Here is a 15773-nt window from a genome sequence, read left to right as displayed (position 1 = left end):
GGCTTTGGTTTGGCCAAGTAGGGAGATCTGAAATTCAGAAGCAGGATTTAGTTCCCCATGTTTGGCTCAAGCCTAACTCTTGTAATAAAAGTAAGATCAGTCTTATGGCTTACACCTCCAGGAATGACTGCTCCTTTTCTGTTATGTAACTTGTGGCTACTATAAATAAAGCATTCTACAAACAACCAAATACGTAATCAATAAGTTATAATATTTTTATTCATGTTAGAATTTCTATCAGTGTTTGAACATTAATATTTAGAGAGTTTGTACAATTTCCACTCCAGGTTTAAAATGAGAATCACACTAGACCACAAATGGTAACTAAAACATAATTCAGAATTGTAAGAATATTCACACTCTCTTTCTCGCTCAACACTGTTAAACATTTTCTTTTTCAGCAATGGGGTTTAAAATGAAGTGTGCACTGTGATCACATCTCAGCAATGTTCCAAAACATACTGGTATCATTACATATAAACTCTTTAAAAATATACTTCTGTCAGAAGACTTGATGACTATTATGTACACTACAAAAATAAATTTTCATATAAATAAATTATATGGCATACTTTTATCTTTGTAACTGAAATGACACAAACCCATTCCTGCCAAAAGCGGCAGGCAATGAGACCCTTTGAATATTTTTTCCTTTTTACTCCTTACACTAAAATCTACGAGTCCTTAATGTAAATGTTATATACTCTTTCCTATTTAACATTAGTAAGCACTCTATACAAATAAAAATTCCATTAAAAGTAAAAACATAGCTGTAATAATGAAATAAAATCCCTGCATTTTGTTTGTTATAAACTGGCATGACAAATACTGTAAGAAAACATTCTTATGATACAAAAATATAAATATCACCAACAATTAAAAAATTAAAAAAAAACATAAAACACAAAGTTGCCAGCCACTGAGTTCTCCCTTTGCCAATGTGACTATAGGAGAAAAGGTCTACATTGTGCAGAAAGCAGACAGCTCACCCACACACACATACACAAAATAAGGAATTGGTGGGCAGGAGAAGAAGAATAGAGATGAGACATCAAAACTCTTCCTTACTCCCTCCCTCCTACTCACCATCTATCCAAAAAAAAAAAAAGCGGGGGGGAGTGAGGGAGTGGTGACTGACTGATAGATACCAAAGCAGTATCAGTGGGAAGCCATAGTGACCTCTGACACAGTAACACATACACTTGGCAGTTGAAGGTAGTTTCCAATTAGTATCATACAGTTTTGTTGCAGAACTTTTATGATCTGAGGTCACTACACGGCTAGTGCTAAATTGGGGCCTGTTGTCTATTTGTCATTAAGAGTTTTCATGTTAGACAGTGAGCTGGACCAGTAGGCAGTTACGGGATTAACCCTTAGTGTGCAACTAAACAGTAGCTTATGTGCCACTGGGACAATGCCAGGCTCATCAGCCGATCTTCTAGGGTTCACATTGGATACCTGTAAACAAGTGCCTCATGTCAAAGTAAGTGTCTTCAAGTGAACAAGAAAAGGCATGATAATTTGCGTATGATAGTCTTTCTCCTCCACTCTGCTGGGAAGGCATGCAGGAAAAGGCCCAGACTTTCAGCCACAGGAGATGTACAAATTCTAGTTAAAAATGCCTGACCTACAGCGGCCAATTGTATTTATAAACAAAAATCTGGTGGGTCTTTTTTTCTAAACTGAATTTTTTATAATATACATAATATCCACCTGCTCTGAAAAATAGCTTCGGAGAAGGTAATGAAAATTTAGGGAGAGGAAGTATTAAAACTTTTTGTTCTATTACTTTAATGTTCTCTTTATATAGGATTTGAATCTATACTGGAGTCTAAATTTTCCACACCTTCACCTGCTGCAATTCAATTTTAACCTAAGAAAAGAAAAGAAGCTAAATTAGATTAATGAAGGTCTCTCAATTCAATTGAACTATTTTAAAGTACTAATGCAGCAAGTTACCTTTTGGGGTGGGGGGAGGGGAATCATCCCAGGGCTTAAGTATCAATCATTATGGTCCTAGACAGAACAGATCAGTAAAATAAACGAAAATAGATGGAGAAAATGGTAAAAAAGGTGCTATCTAATTTTTGTCACATTATATTAACTTGCTATCTGCCATGTAAATAAAGTGATGATGGATGGCAGGTTGTGTTGAATTATTCAGTTTCCAATACCACTCTGTTTTGCAATATTGATATTAAACAAAGCACCAGTACAGACAAAGGCATATGCTAACTGGATTTCAGCAACTGTGAATACCCAACATCTTTTGCAGTTAAGGAAAATGATTATAATGTTTTGCACTTACATGGCACCTTTCACAAAGGATATCAAAGCACTTTTCAAACAGTAATTAAGCCTCACAACACTTTAGGAGGTAGGTAAGTATTATTATACCCATTTTACAGATGCAGAATCAGAGGTATGGGAGATTAAATGACTTGCTCAAAGTCACACACAGCAAGTCAGCGAAAGAGTTAGAAATAGAATCCATATGCTCTGACCTCCTGCGTCTCTTCTGTTTTAAGCATCCCTTTGACAATAGCAGTCTGGAGAATCCGCTGTTAAGTGCCAAGCTATTTTTCACTGGCACTTAGCAATAGAAAAATCCTGACTGACTGTCAGCATCAGTAAGTTAACGAGCCCACTAAGGGTTACCATACAGTAAAAAGGAATACACTACAGTACACTGGGAACATACACACACACACTTGCATACAGCAAAAAAAACCTGCACATAGCTAAACCTATTTAAACCACCAAGATTAACGTGCTTTTCTTCATATTTGCTCATTTTTTAAAAAAATTATCACGCATAGCGTGTTTGAAAGTTAACAGTAACATTTCATACTACCATAGGGTTGTGAAATGCAAATTTTAAAATATTTTAAACACATACCTTTACAAAAATCCTATTACATAAGCAATATTTGCATAGAATTATACAAGTAAATTATACAATATTTAAGCAGCAACAACATATGCTGAAATTTAGGACTAGATTAAGCTTAGTTGTGGCAGAGAGATCAATGTACAATAAGTATAGAGCACAAACAACATTGTCCCCACTCTATTAACAAGAGTTAACTCCAGATTATACTACTTTACATTGTTCCTTTGTATATTACATATGTATACACCTTTTAAATATTATAGAAATATTTAACACAATAATACAATAGGTTACAGTAACAGTGAACTGTTATCCTGATGCAGCATGTCCTTTTCCATAACTTCACGCAGTCCTCTTCACGCAGTTCTGGAAAGAGGAGGTTTCCCCATCTTTGGCCTCTTCTTTGCTTCAGTTGTTACCCTTTACAAAAGAGAGAAAACAACTGTTCACTGAAAGCTTAAGAAAAATAAATAAACCAAACCAACCCAAAACACATAAGGCTATTCTTCTGGACTAAGAGTTGGGAAATCTGGACTCTCTTCCTATCTCCGGCTCACGTTCTAAACGTCCTGTAATTTTGAGTACCTCCATTTTTGTGTACCTGACTCCAATTAAAGTAAAAGGAAGCTGCACAGGATTGAGGTCTTAGGTGTCTCAAATTGGACACCTACAACTGAGTTATCCAAGAGATTTCTTATCTCTTCCCTCCTTCTCCCACGCCCACCTATTCTTGAGTCTGTGTGTCTGTGCATGTCCATTTTTGAAAAATTTGAACCTGACTTCCTGTTTGCCTCAGAATCCACTTCCTCACTACTTGCCACCTTCACAGGACTGCTGTGAGCATACACTCATTTCGGACTTTAAAATACATTGATATCTTTTGAGAGATGCTTTAGAAGTGCAAAATATTTAATAAGAATTGGTCACAAAGTTGCATTTGGAAATTTTTGATGGAAAATAACGAGAAGTCCTGTGGCACCTTATAGACGAACAGATATGATGAGTCATGCATATGGTGAAGCAGGTCTTTGCCCACAAAAGCTTATGCTCCAACATATCTGTTCGTCTATAAGGTGCCACAGGACTTCTTGTTGTTTTTGAAGATACAGACTAACTCAGCTACCTCTCTGATACTTGATGGAAAATGTCTTTTCAACCAAAATGAACATTTTCATTTTGTTCAAAGTTCTTCATATGGTGAAACTTTTTAACAAATTTGTTTTATTTTTATGGGGGAAACACATACTTTCTCCTCTCATCCACCTGATAAAAAGGTGTGAAAAGTAACAGTGAGAAAGTGATTATTCTTTTGTTTTGGGGGGGTGAAACCCCAAAAAAGTTCACAGAAAATTTTGAATGAAATGACATATTATCACTTCTTTCACAATGTTTTCTGCAATACACTTTTTTTGATCATTGATTTATCTGATTTCTGCATCTTTTAGCAGCTCAAAGACATCTGTGTGTGTGTGGGGGGTGTGTGTGCGTGCGTGCGTGCACATGCATGTGTAAAGAGTTTAACTCCCCTTTTCACTTTATATGGGTAAAATCCCCAAGGGGCAAGATTTATCTCTGACAAACCTAGGTAGCACCCTCACTGAGTAACTCAGTGATGGCTACCACAGCTCACAGGCTATAACAATGGCAGCTGTGCCCCACCCAAACAGGATGATGTGCTCAATTTCTGTTCAGGAACCCACTGGACATGCCCAATACATAAAACTCCACTTTTGATGAGAGTTTGGATTGAGCCCGCTTAAAGCAGCATTGTGCAGGAATGTGTGTAATCTCCATAAAACCCACTTCCTTCAGTCAGCCTTCCACTGTGCAGCAGAACCATGGAAACTGTGATGCACCAGAGGATTTGGCTAAATAATTTATATCTTTTCCTGAATTGTACGCTAAGGTCATTTTCCTCTGAATGAAAGCAGCTGGTGTATTTATTCCTTCCTAACACATTATGTGTGAGATTTCAGGAGGCAGACTGCGTGAATGATCTGAGCACTGGACTAGGTATCAGGAAACCCGGGTTCTGACTCCAGTTCCTGGGACCTGGATAAGTCAAAAAACGGGTATGTCTGTATTGCAATTGGCAAATGGATTGCAGCGTATGTTGATATAACTAAGCTATGTTTGAACTAACCGGGTCATAAAAAATAGCAGTATAGCCAATACAAGCTAGTCCCCCGAATCCCTAACCAGCATCCGGGGTGGGAATGCGCAGGCACTGCCTGTGCCATGTGGCTGCAGTGTTATTTTTAGCAAGCTACTTAGAGCAAAGCTAGCTCAGGTATGCCTGCCCTCACTGCCATCACAGATCCTGCCCTCACAGATCCTGCCCTCACTGCCCTCACAGATCCTGCCCTCACAGATCCTGCCCTCACTGCCATCACAGATCCTGCCCTCACAGATCCTGCCCTCACTGCCCTCACAGATCCTGCCCTCACTGCCATCACGCCTGCCCTCACTGCCATCACAGATCCTGCCCTCACTGCCATCACAGATCCTGCCCTCACAGATCCTGCCCTCACTGCCATCACAGATCCTGCCCTCACTGCCATCACGCCTGCCTTCACTGCCATCACAGATCCTGCCCTCACTGCCATCACGCCTGCCTTCACTGCCATCACAGATCCTGCCCTCACTGCCATCACAGATCCTGCCTTCACTGCCATCACAGATCCTGCCCCCACTGCCATCACGCCTGCCCTCACTGCCATCACAGATCCTGCCCTCACTGCCATCACAGATCCTGCCCTCACAGCCATCACAGATCCTGCCCTCACTGCCATCACAGATCCTGCCCTCACAGATCCTGCCCTCACTGCCATCACAGATCCTGCCCTCACTGCCATCACAGATCCTGCCCTCACAGATCCTGCCCTCACTGCCATCACAGATCCTGCCCTCACTGCCATCACAGATCCTGCCTTCACTGCCATCACAGATCCTGCCCTCACTGCCATCACGCCTGCCTTCACTGCCATCACAGATCCTGCCCTCACTGCCATCACAGATCCTGCCCTCACTGCCATCACAGATCCTGCCTTCACTGCCATCACAGATCCTGCCCTCACTGCCATCACGCCTGCCTTCACTGCCATCACAGATCCTGCCCTCACTGCCCTCACAGATCCTGCCTTCACTGCCATCACAGATCCTGCCCTCACTGCCCTCACAGATCCTGCCCTCACTGCCATCACGCCTGCCCTCACTGCCATCACAGATCCTGCCCTCACTGCCATCACAGATCCTGCCCTCACTGCCATCACGCCTGCCTTCACTGCCCTCACAGATCCTGCCCTCACAGATCCTGCCCTCACTGCCATCACAGATCCTGCCCTCACAGATCCTGCCCTCACAGATCCTGCCCTCACTGCCATCACAGATCCTGCCTTCACTGCCATCACAGATCCTGCCCTCACTGCCATCACGCCTGCCTTCACTGCCATCACAGATCCTGCCCTCACTGCCCTCACAGATCCTGCCCTCACTGCCCTCACAGATCCTGCCCTCACTGCCATCACGCCTGCCCTCACTGCCATCACAGATCCTGCCCTCACTGCCATCACAGATCCTGCCCTCACTGCCATCACAGATCCTGCCCTCACAGATCCTGCCCTCACTGCCATCACAGATCCTGCCCTCACTGCCATCACAGATCCTGCCCTCACAGATCCTGCCCTCACTGCCATCACAGATCCTGCCCTCACTGCCATCACAGATCCTGCCCTCACAGATCCTGCCCTCACTGCCATCACAGATCCTGCCCTCACTGCCATCACAGATCCTGCCTTCACTGCCATCACAGATCCTGCCCTCACTGCCATCACGCCTGCCTTCACTGCCATCACAGATCCTGCCCTCACTGCCATCACGCCTGCCTTCACTGCCATCACAGATCCTGCCCTCACTGCCATCACAGATCCTGCCTTCACTGCCATCACAGATCCTGCCCTCACTGCCCTCACAGATCCTGCCCTCACTGCCATCACGCCTGCCCTCACTGCCATCACAGATCCTGCCCTCACTGCCATCACAGATCCTGCCCTCACTGCCATCACGCCTGCCCTCACTGCCATCACAGATCCTGCCCTCACTGCCATCACAGATCCTGCCCTCACTGCCATCACAGATCCTGCCCTCACTGCCATCACGCCTGCCTTCACTGCCATCACAGATCCTGCCCTCACTGCCATCACAGATCCTGCCCTCACTGCCATCACGCCTGCCTTCACTGCCCTCACAGATCCTGCCCTCACAGATCCTGCCCTCACTGCCATCACAGATCCTGCCCTCACAGATCCTGCCCTCACAGATCCTGCCCTCACTGCCATCACAGATCCTGCCTTCACTGCCATCACAGATCCTGCCCTCACTGCCATCACGCCTGCCTTCACTGCCATCACAGATCCTGCCCTCACTGCCCTCACAGATCCTGCCCTCACTGCCCTCACAGATCCTGCCCTCACTGCCATCACGCCTGCCCTCACTGCCATCACAGATCCTGCCTTCACTGCCATCACAGATCCTGAGCGCACTGTGGACATGTCCCACTTTTCTGCTTTGGTTTCCCTCCTGAAAAATCATTCACTTAATATTTACTCGAACACCTGTACAGAACTACGAAAATATCAGGGGTTAAACATTGTTGTTTCATCCAAGCTAATTCTCTAATGCAAAATGCACCAATATTTATGGGTAGGAAACCCCAGTCGCTGTTGCCCAGAGGGTAAAAGCATCTGGGAAGAAAGATATCTTAGGAAATTCCCATCTATTTTCCTCCGCCTCCATACCACCACTCCCTGCCCACCCCAACCTCACTCCGCCAACTGGCTGAGGAGAAGAATGTACCTTAATCTGATCTGTTGCCATTTGTCCTTTCTTCACATTCAACATCTTGCAATTCTATTACTTCTACTTTAGAGTTCTGTCTCTCACACCTTATATTAAAAGGCACATGGGGGTCCTCAAATGCTCCATGGTCAGTTTCATGGTATCCTTCGTAAGATGGAAAGCCTCCTCCATGTGAGTTATGGCTGTGCACGGCAGGGTGTACAGCAACAGTAACTGAAGCTGAGGCAGTCACAGTAGTGATAGGCTGGCAGTATGCTGGCCCAGAAGCACCCATGGCAGTGAATGCTGGGCTTCTAATGTTATGAGAGCGAGCCCGATGGCTCGAGCGGTCTCTATTGCTAGGTCCAGAATGCCCTTCAGTAGAAATTTCAAAAGCGTCCCTGCGTGGCCTGTAAGGGGGTGGTCGTAGTCCTTCCCTTGGTTCTCGTTTAGGTTGTCTGTTATGATGCCACGCCTGCTGGGACCCAGCTTCTGGGTTAGACTGTAATTTGGGACTTGACTGATGACATCTTGTCTCTGGCTGAACCACCTGGAAAGGAGATGAGAAATGTGGCTAAATCTCTGCCTTAAAGGATGCAAACAAAAGTTACACACACTACAGAAACAAAAAACAGTCAAGTAGCACTTTAAAGACTAGCAAAATGGTTTATTAGGTGAGCTTTCGTAGGACAGACCCACTGTGGGTCTGTCCCACGAAAGCTCACCTAATAAACCATTTTGCTAGTCTTTAAAGTGCTACTTGACTGTTTTTTGTTTTGATAGTGTATAGACTAGCACGGCTTCCTCTTTGTTACTATTCAACACTACAGAAACAGTTTCCCTGGAACAGCCCTGAAATGCATTGTCCTTGACTAACGCTGCAAGTGAAGCATTCTGGGATTTTATTTATGCCTTATTCAGACAGTTCACTCCTAAAATGATTACAAAACCAGGAAGAAAAACTTTGCAGATAAACACAGAGCTGCCACTGAAAGCATGTGTACCTCCCACATACTGCTCAGCTTTTTGAAAGGGGTAGATAGCAAGCCCTGCAACTTAAGTGGTTCAGTAACCAAAATTGCTGGGCTTTGGCAAAGACTTTTTTCCAGCTGGGGTACATACACAGGATGTTAGTGGATGGTTTGTATAGATTGCAGGAATCTGGTTTCTGGATCTCTGTAAAAAGCGTGAAGCACAGCGGCCACATCAGTCAATAAACCGTGACCAACTTCAAATGTGGCTCTGCTTGTACCTATTTTTAGGCTTCTGCTGAACAAAAACAGATCCGCATTGCAGCTCAGCATGCAGCTTCCTGGGGGGTAGGAGAGGAAGCTTTTCAGTTTTTCTTTGAAATGAAAGTTATGCTGGCCCACTGGCTTAGGGCTTGGGCACAGTGGTGACACACAGCAAACCCAAGGTTTGGAGACGCTCTGGGACACTCTTTCTCTGGTTGACACCAGCCCTTGCCCTCTAAAATTTATTACTGGACATGAAAACTGCCCACATGACTCTGGGTGTCTCTGATTCTCATAACTGTGGGTGGAACCACATTAATTTCAGAGTCCTTCCTCTTTCCTTACACAGAGGTCATCCAGAATGGTTGTCAAAGGACTCCCAGTCCTGCATTTCCAGATTGAGCCTGTATGCTGCAAAGGCAATTATTAAGGAAAATGTCCCGTGCTTTGGAATCACCATTTTATCTGACTTTTCTTGCTGAATAATGAGGTGAAAAAACACCCTCTTCAACTAGAAATCCTCTAAAGTTTGGGCCAGTTACAGCCAGAGATGTAAATCAAAAATTCAGAACTACGAATACCGTCATACCAAAGGAAAAAGACAAATTCTTCCAAAACCCAAAACAAAATAACTTCCTCCCCTCTGTCCCCCAGACCAACATGTGGGCTACTTACAGTGCATCTGGCAAAAACGGGATTCTCAGTTGCTTCCACTACTACTTGGTGGATGGGTGCACCAGAATTCTGAGTGGCCTCGTACTGATGGAGTTCATCACTGATTCCCGACACTGTGGTTTGAGAACTGTACTCGGAGTCAGAGGAATCTGATGCATTATTTGTGTGTCCAGGTGGCAGTGCAAACCTGACGATATTAGGGGCTGGCTCAGGAGATGGAGTAGGCAATCTGTTCCGTCCATTGGCTGGAGAAACCTAATAATGATAATTACTAGCCGTCAACAAAAATGTACTCCATCAAAACCATTCTTGTTTATAATTTGCTGTGCTCTGTTACTACGCACAGTCCTCTACTAAAAAGAAAGACCCACGATCCCAGTCCGTGGGTGAGACTATAACTCTATGTATTCTTGTCAATGTTTGCATGTGCAAGTATACATATTATATATATTTCTTGGTATGTCATTCGGAGAATAATTCCACGACTGTGTAAAGTGTATGTATGTGTCTCTCTAAAAATATGGCTTTGTGTATATATATCAGCGATAGGCTATCTAGGTGAGTGAGTGGGCCACGCCTTCACTTCAGTGGGCCACAATGGTGTTATAACCAATACGGTCTCCTGGGATAGGTTAGTTTTGCTCACTGGACTTGCATACCTAGAATTTGTGGGGTGTCCCAACTGCACCACGGCAGCAATTTGACCGACTGCAGAGGGAGTGGACTTTACACGTGTGACTTTAGAAACGCCAGTATAATCTGGGACCCCTTTGCACGGGCAATGGCAAACAAAAGCTTTCATGGGCCACACATAGCACCCCAATGGGCTACAGGGTTGCCCACCACTGGGGTGCACAGACAGATGCATACACACCTCATGGAAATTTGTGCCTGTGGGGGGGAAGCTGAACTATCGAGTAGAAGTTTGATGGTTATGAGTTCTTCTACTGCAGTTGCTCTGGATTGTTTAAGTCTTCTTTCCTGTAAAGGGACTGACTGTGTGGATGCTTTTAGCAATCCAGGATCTCTCTAAAATCAACAGGATGCCATGACAGCATTGAGGATAAGGGAGCTTTTAAAGGCTTGTGGTCTAAGGCAGTGGTTCTCCAGTTATGGTGTGTGGACCACCACGGATGTGTGGAGCCCTTCCTGGTGGTCTGCTGAGTTAAATATTTTGAGAATGAAGCAATGGAGGGACTGGAGTGTTAAGACAGAGGAAACGCAGGATTACAAAAGGAGCTCTCTGTCACAAAATGGCCAGTCAAATGAAGAAGTTGAGGAAATCCCTGCTCTCAGGGGATTGCTAATGGACGATATTCTGTTTAAAAATGAGGCTAATTAAATCGCGCATTTGTATCTAAATCAAAGCAACAAATCGAAGTGGACTTCAAATCTACTGGCTATTATACAAGACACCTTCTGGTTACTAAACGAGAATATCAAATTGAGAAAAGAACCCATATTTAATGTATTTTTTAAAAATAAAAACAGCCAAAAACTCAAATAAATTTCAGAAGTACAAAGAAAATAATAGATTTATAGGAAACAAAGAAAAAAAGATATATTTATGAGCAGAAGAAGCGAATATACCTACTGACCTCAGGATATGGTCCAAAGAATGAAAGAAGAACTGGAAGCAGCACCAATCCATTTAGAACTCCCAGAATGGTTAAAATTGCCAAAACAGCAAAGAAATACCTGAAATATTATTAAAAAACAGGAAGAAAAGGGCCATAAATGCCACTAGGTATATAGGTGATCACACACTACATCCAGAAATAATGTAACTGGTAAAAATATGCTTCTATAAGTATTGGAAACTTTAAAAATGTTGTACAAAGACATGACTTTTTTATTTATTTATATATGTTTTACCTTTCGGATTAGAGAAGCTACATTCCACAACCCAAAGTGTTAGTGGATAAAGGAAAGAAAAAATGAGTTTGCTAATTTACTAAAATCTTGTGGTGTGTAATGTTATTTATAAATGTGTTACACAAACACAAAAATATGGTATGCGAACTGAATGGCTGAATGGATTGAAAGCACAAATACAATGAAAAGGGGCCCCCATTAGTGAAAACCCAGCAGAAGCAAACAAATGAAGTGAAGGGTGTAGAATTTAAACAATTTAGCCTAGAAGGAAAGAAGCCCACTTCTCCCAGCAGCTAATCCACTGTGAAATGCTTCTGCATCTAACAGTGGAATCTCTAATTAAATCTCTAGTGTATCAGGTAAGGCTTTCCCTCGCTGTTCATTAATCACAACTTTCCGCCTAGAATTCTGTGAGTTCCACTTTAACCAAATAGCTCAAATTGCAACCTTTTTAGAACACAGGAACCAGCTTTCTGCCAAGAAAATGCTGCCCATTCTGCAGTAAGCTTCAGCATTGTACTGAGTAAGAGCACTCCACAATGGCAGAGCTGCATTGCAGGCTAATCTTTTGTTGAACAATTTAGCATCTCTGAATGCTCTTGTTTTGCGTCAGCCAATTCAAACATAAAGGCTGAAGTACTATGGAGGACGAGGAAAGTGCACAAGTGGTTGTCCTTTCCCACCATTGAGGGCTAAGGTCTGGGATCCTTCCTGAATACCAAGGTAAACCTGTCAGTAAAAGGAAGCTTTACTAGTTGGTATTCAGCACAGCTGGAGTTCAGACTATACTGGAGGCTGCATTGTAACTACTGATTTCAAGGGCTCAGTCTTGGACAAATTTTTGGAGGGGAAGGATGCAGGAGGAAAAGTAGAGACAAATGTCCTAATAACAGTGCCACTACTGATCACATTGTTTAGCAGGCTACAGGCTTTATTGCCTATGTTTCGACATCTGATCAAATATACCAGATTCCTGTAAAACTACAAATATCCTGCTATTGTAAACATTTTGGAATTTTTGGTCTGCATTAGCAAAAGCAACGAACCAATCTCCTTCACTAATATAAACTACCACTACTTCATGCTGGGGCATATATCAACAACAGGCATTAAAACACATTTGCATCTCATCCATCTAACTCTAGAATAAACAGGCTGATTACGAGTCTGGCCACTTAGAGTATACAATGTCTGATAATTTACTTAATCTTCCTAAACACATTGTTGGGTTAAACTATCCCTTTCCGGAAGTTTGGAGTCTCTTCACTGGCTGTAAGAATGCTTCAGATTTGCTTATTTGTTTTACATCTGTTTTAGAAAACAAGGGGAACTGAAGCCCATTTGTGCTACGGGAAAAAAAAAGAAAAAAAAAAAGAAACTGATGGGCAAAGACAAATCAAAACAACCGAAGTTTAAAATGTGAAAGGCTCATTTTATTTGTCAAGCAAATATCAAATCCAAATTCAAACTCAAACAAAACTACATGCTGCCATTTGCTATGTCATGTAAACGTGCAAACTATCTGCAGAGTCCTAAAACAGCATACCATAGGAAATTTCATTCATTCAATCTGCACAAAAAGCCCAATCCTGCAAAGTGCTCACACACTCCATTACAGGAGCAGGCCCTAGCAGAGTAGTTCTGCTTCGTTTCCTCACTACTAACAAAACCTAAGAAACACAGAAGACCTGATGGAAGTTGCACTGAGGGCACAGTGTGCAGTTATGAAACTGTGATGAATGCAATGCTTGTTATGCAAGGAAGTAAACTCCTTTTCCCTGCCTTCTCCAAGTCTCTCTTTTTCACACTCACACAGAGAGGTAAAACGCAATAGTTAAGTCTTTCAGTTATAGCTTTGACTACTTTTGTTAGATGTCCTGATTTAGTTTACATCTATACACCTAACTCACTTCAATCTGAACAATCCAGTCACCTATTAGACCATAAAAGTTTGGTCCAGCATTACTCTAGTTCTGACCCGCCTCCCACCCTTTTTTTGTGTTTTGGCCACAGTCTGCTACAAAGAACCAGTGTTACTTCTAAGATTAGCCATTTTGCAGAGCTCCACAGGTTGTATGGAATAGAATAGGATCCATTTCATTGCACTTCTCAAATTCCCTTCAAAAGAAAAACTTGTGCTCCTTTCATACTTGACAAATTCACATTCTTAATTAAATTCACAAGAAACAGCTTGCCTTTAGATGTAAACAGGTCCTCAGGCTTTACTTTACAAACGTTAATACGAATATCTGTGTTCAAGCTTATTGTTTTCTACATCCCAAACAGAGATTATTACTTTTTTTGTCAGTTAAACCTGCTGCAAACTTCATGCAGGGATGACAGGGCAGGGGGAGGGAAAGAGTGTCAGTTTCAGGATGTTTACAATTCCTCCTGTCCCTTCCACACACAATGCTGCACACAGGAAAAATCTGGAAGACCCTTAGGTTAAAGGTCAAATCCAGCTAACCACTAGACAATGCTAAGTTATTTGGAGCTAACTTATTTCAGACCTGAGCACATTAGACAATAGAGGACTCCTCTTTTGTGTCATTTTAGGTTGGGAATCTAATCTAATACCAGCAAAGTATTACTGCAACTAGCATGTAAATAGGAGTTAGAAAAGCAGATGTAAAGCAACACCATGATGTAAGCACGCACAACAGTAGAACAGCAGAGACACTTCAATGACCAAACATGAAGAGTGTACACCTTTAAAAAAAAAAAAAAGAAGTCAAGACAGAGAGATGTTTTACCTGACAATAAAATCAAACTCAGAGCCTGCAAGCATTAGCACTCCAAGCAGAGTAGACACTGCTCCATCCAATACTGGTGCAAACATATGTTCCAGTGCAAGAACAGCCCTGCGGTTCTTGTCTCCTATGGCAGTTAAAAATGCCTATAAAAAATAAACTCCAGGTCATCATTTCGTTGTACACAGCCTTTCAGAACTCTCAGCCTTTCCCACAGCATGTACATTCTACCCCCCTTAGCTAATTACTCCAATTTATAGTTTATTAAAATATGTTTGTGGCTGCATAGAGCTTGAGACAAGGTCTGATTCTGCAGTCATTGTATACAGCTGCTACTGAAGTCATGAGAGTAGAGTAAGGATTGATTGCAGAGTCAGGGCCCACAGCAATAATTTTCTGAAACAATGCCCATCCCACCTCACAAGGACTTTTGCTCTTTGTCAGGCTTGCCTATTCCCACCCACAAAGGGTTTGTTTCATTTTGAAAGCATTTCTTGTGTAAAAATTATAGGGCTCCTCTGTTAGTTCTTATTTGGGAAAACTTCCATTGATGTCATGGGAATTCTGTTTTAAAGCAGGAACCACTTGAACTGGATTATTTGGTAAGGACTTGGGCCTGATCCTGCAACCTCTACTTACATGCACAGTCACACTGAATTTAGCCTCCTTATTGGGCAGTTATGTTTCTGACACTTTTTGAACAGAATTTCCCATTGATGTCAATGGATCTCTCCACATGGGCACAGGACCTCATGCTAACAGATCTTTATGCATAATTAGCCCCTAACTGCATGAGATGAGCAGGATTTGTCCCAAAGTATTCAATGCTCTTTTCATATGAATAAACACTGCAGGGCTGTGCTCCTCTTATTCTTTCCATTTATGTTCCTTTCTACGCAAGCGTATTTATAATTTTTACTACTTTAAAACCAAACAACTATACATCAATTGCAAGGTTCTATTCTGTTGCTCCTCACTATAGTATATGAGCACTGATGTAATTTATATACTCCATCCTCCTCTCCATGACTCCTGAGTAAGCAACTCACAGCATATAACACAGTTCAGTACTCAAGATTTATAAGCATAACAGTGAACCAAGGAAAACGAATGTATCCAGGATTAGTATGTTTTATATATACATGCTCAGCTACAGATAACAAATGCATTTCCATATACAGTATAGAACATGAGCCAATGTATATTATACCAGATGACTTTGGTGAGCCAGAGCCATGGGATCAGACCCATAACATAGTAACAAAATACATCCAGTGCACATGGATGTGTGTGTATTTAAATGATATATAATAAAATGAGTGCAGTGTTGGTGCAGAATTGATTTGGCGGAATTTAAAAAAAATGAGGTCACAGCTCACAATTGGCAGAGAAAAACCAAGCCATGAGTGGATTGTGAATATGTCTTAAACAACTGCAATTAAATCCTGTGTCAACACTGTAAGCATTGCATATTTTGTTTATACAACACTAGTGTGGTTATTTATATTC

General features: G+C 42.3%; 1 protein-coding gene across 3 annotated transcripts in view; it reads right to left on the bottom strand.

The window, feature by feature from the left end:
• Nucleotides 1–200: 200 nt before the first annotated feature.
• The window catches only part of PTCH1 (patched 1), a 90463-nt gene continuing 74890 nt past the window's right edge, over nucleotides 201–15773 (bottom strand). For all 3 annotated transcript variants that reach the window (XM_074995122.1, XM_074995123.1, XM_074995124.1), the window contains 5 exons: nucleotides 14268–14410; nucleotides 11238–11337; nucleotides 9640–9894; nucleotides 7748–8279; nucleotides 201–3313 (listed from right to left, as the gene is read on the bottom strand). In XM_074995122.1, coding sequence (XP_074851223.1) covers nucleotides 7749–8279; nucleotides 9640–9894; nucleotides 11238–11337; nucleotides 14268–14410 — 1029 coding nt within the window. In that variant the 3' untranslated portion in view covers nucleotides 201–3313; nucleotide 7748. The remainder of the gene's footprint in view (nucleotides 3314–7747; nucleotides 8280–9639; nucleotides 9895–11237; nucleotides 11338–14267; nucleotides 14411–15773) is intronic.

This window comes from Carettochelys insculpta, chromosome 5 (assembly GCF_033958435.1).
Source record: "Carettochelys insculpta isolate YL-2023 chromosome 5, ASM3395843v1, whole genome shotgun sequence".
Lineage (NCBI taxonomy): Eukaryota > Metazoa > Chordata > Testudines > Carettochelyidae > Carettochelys > Carettochelys insculpta.
This window is presented reverse-complemented; position numbering and strand designations above follow the sequence as displayed.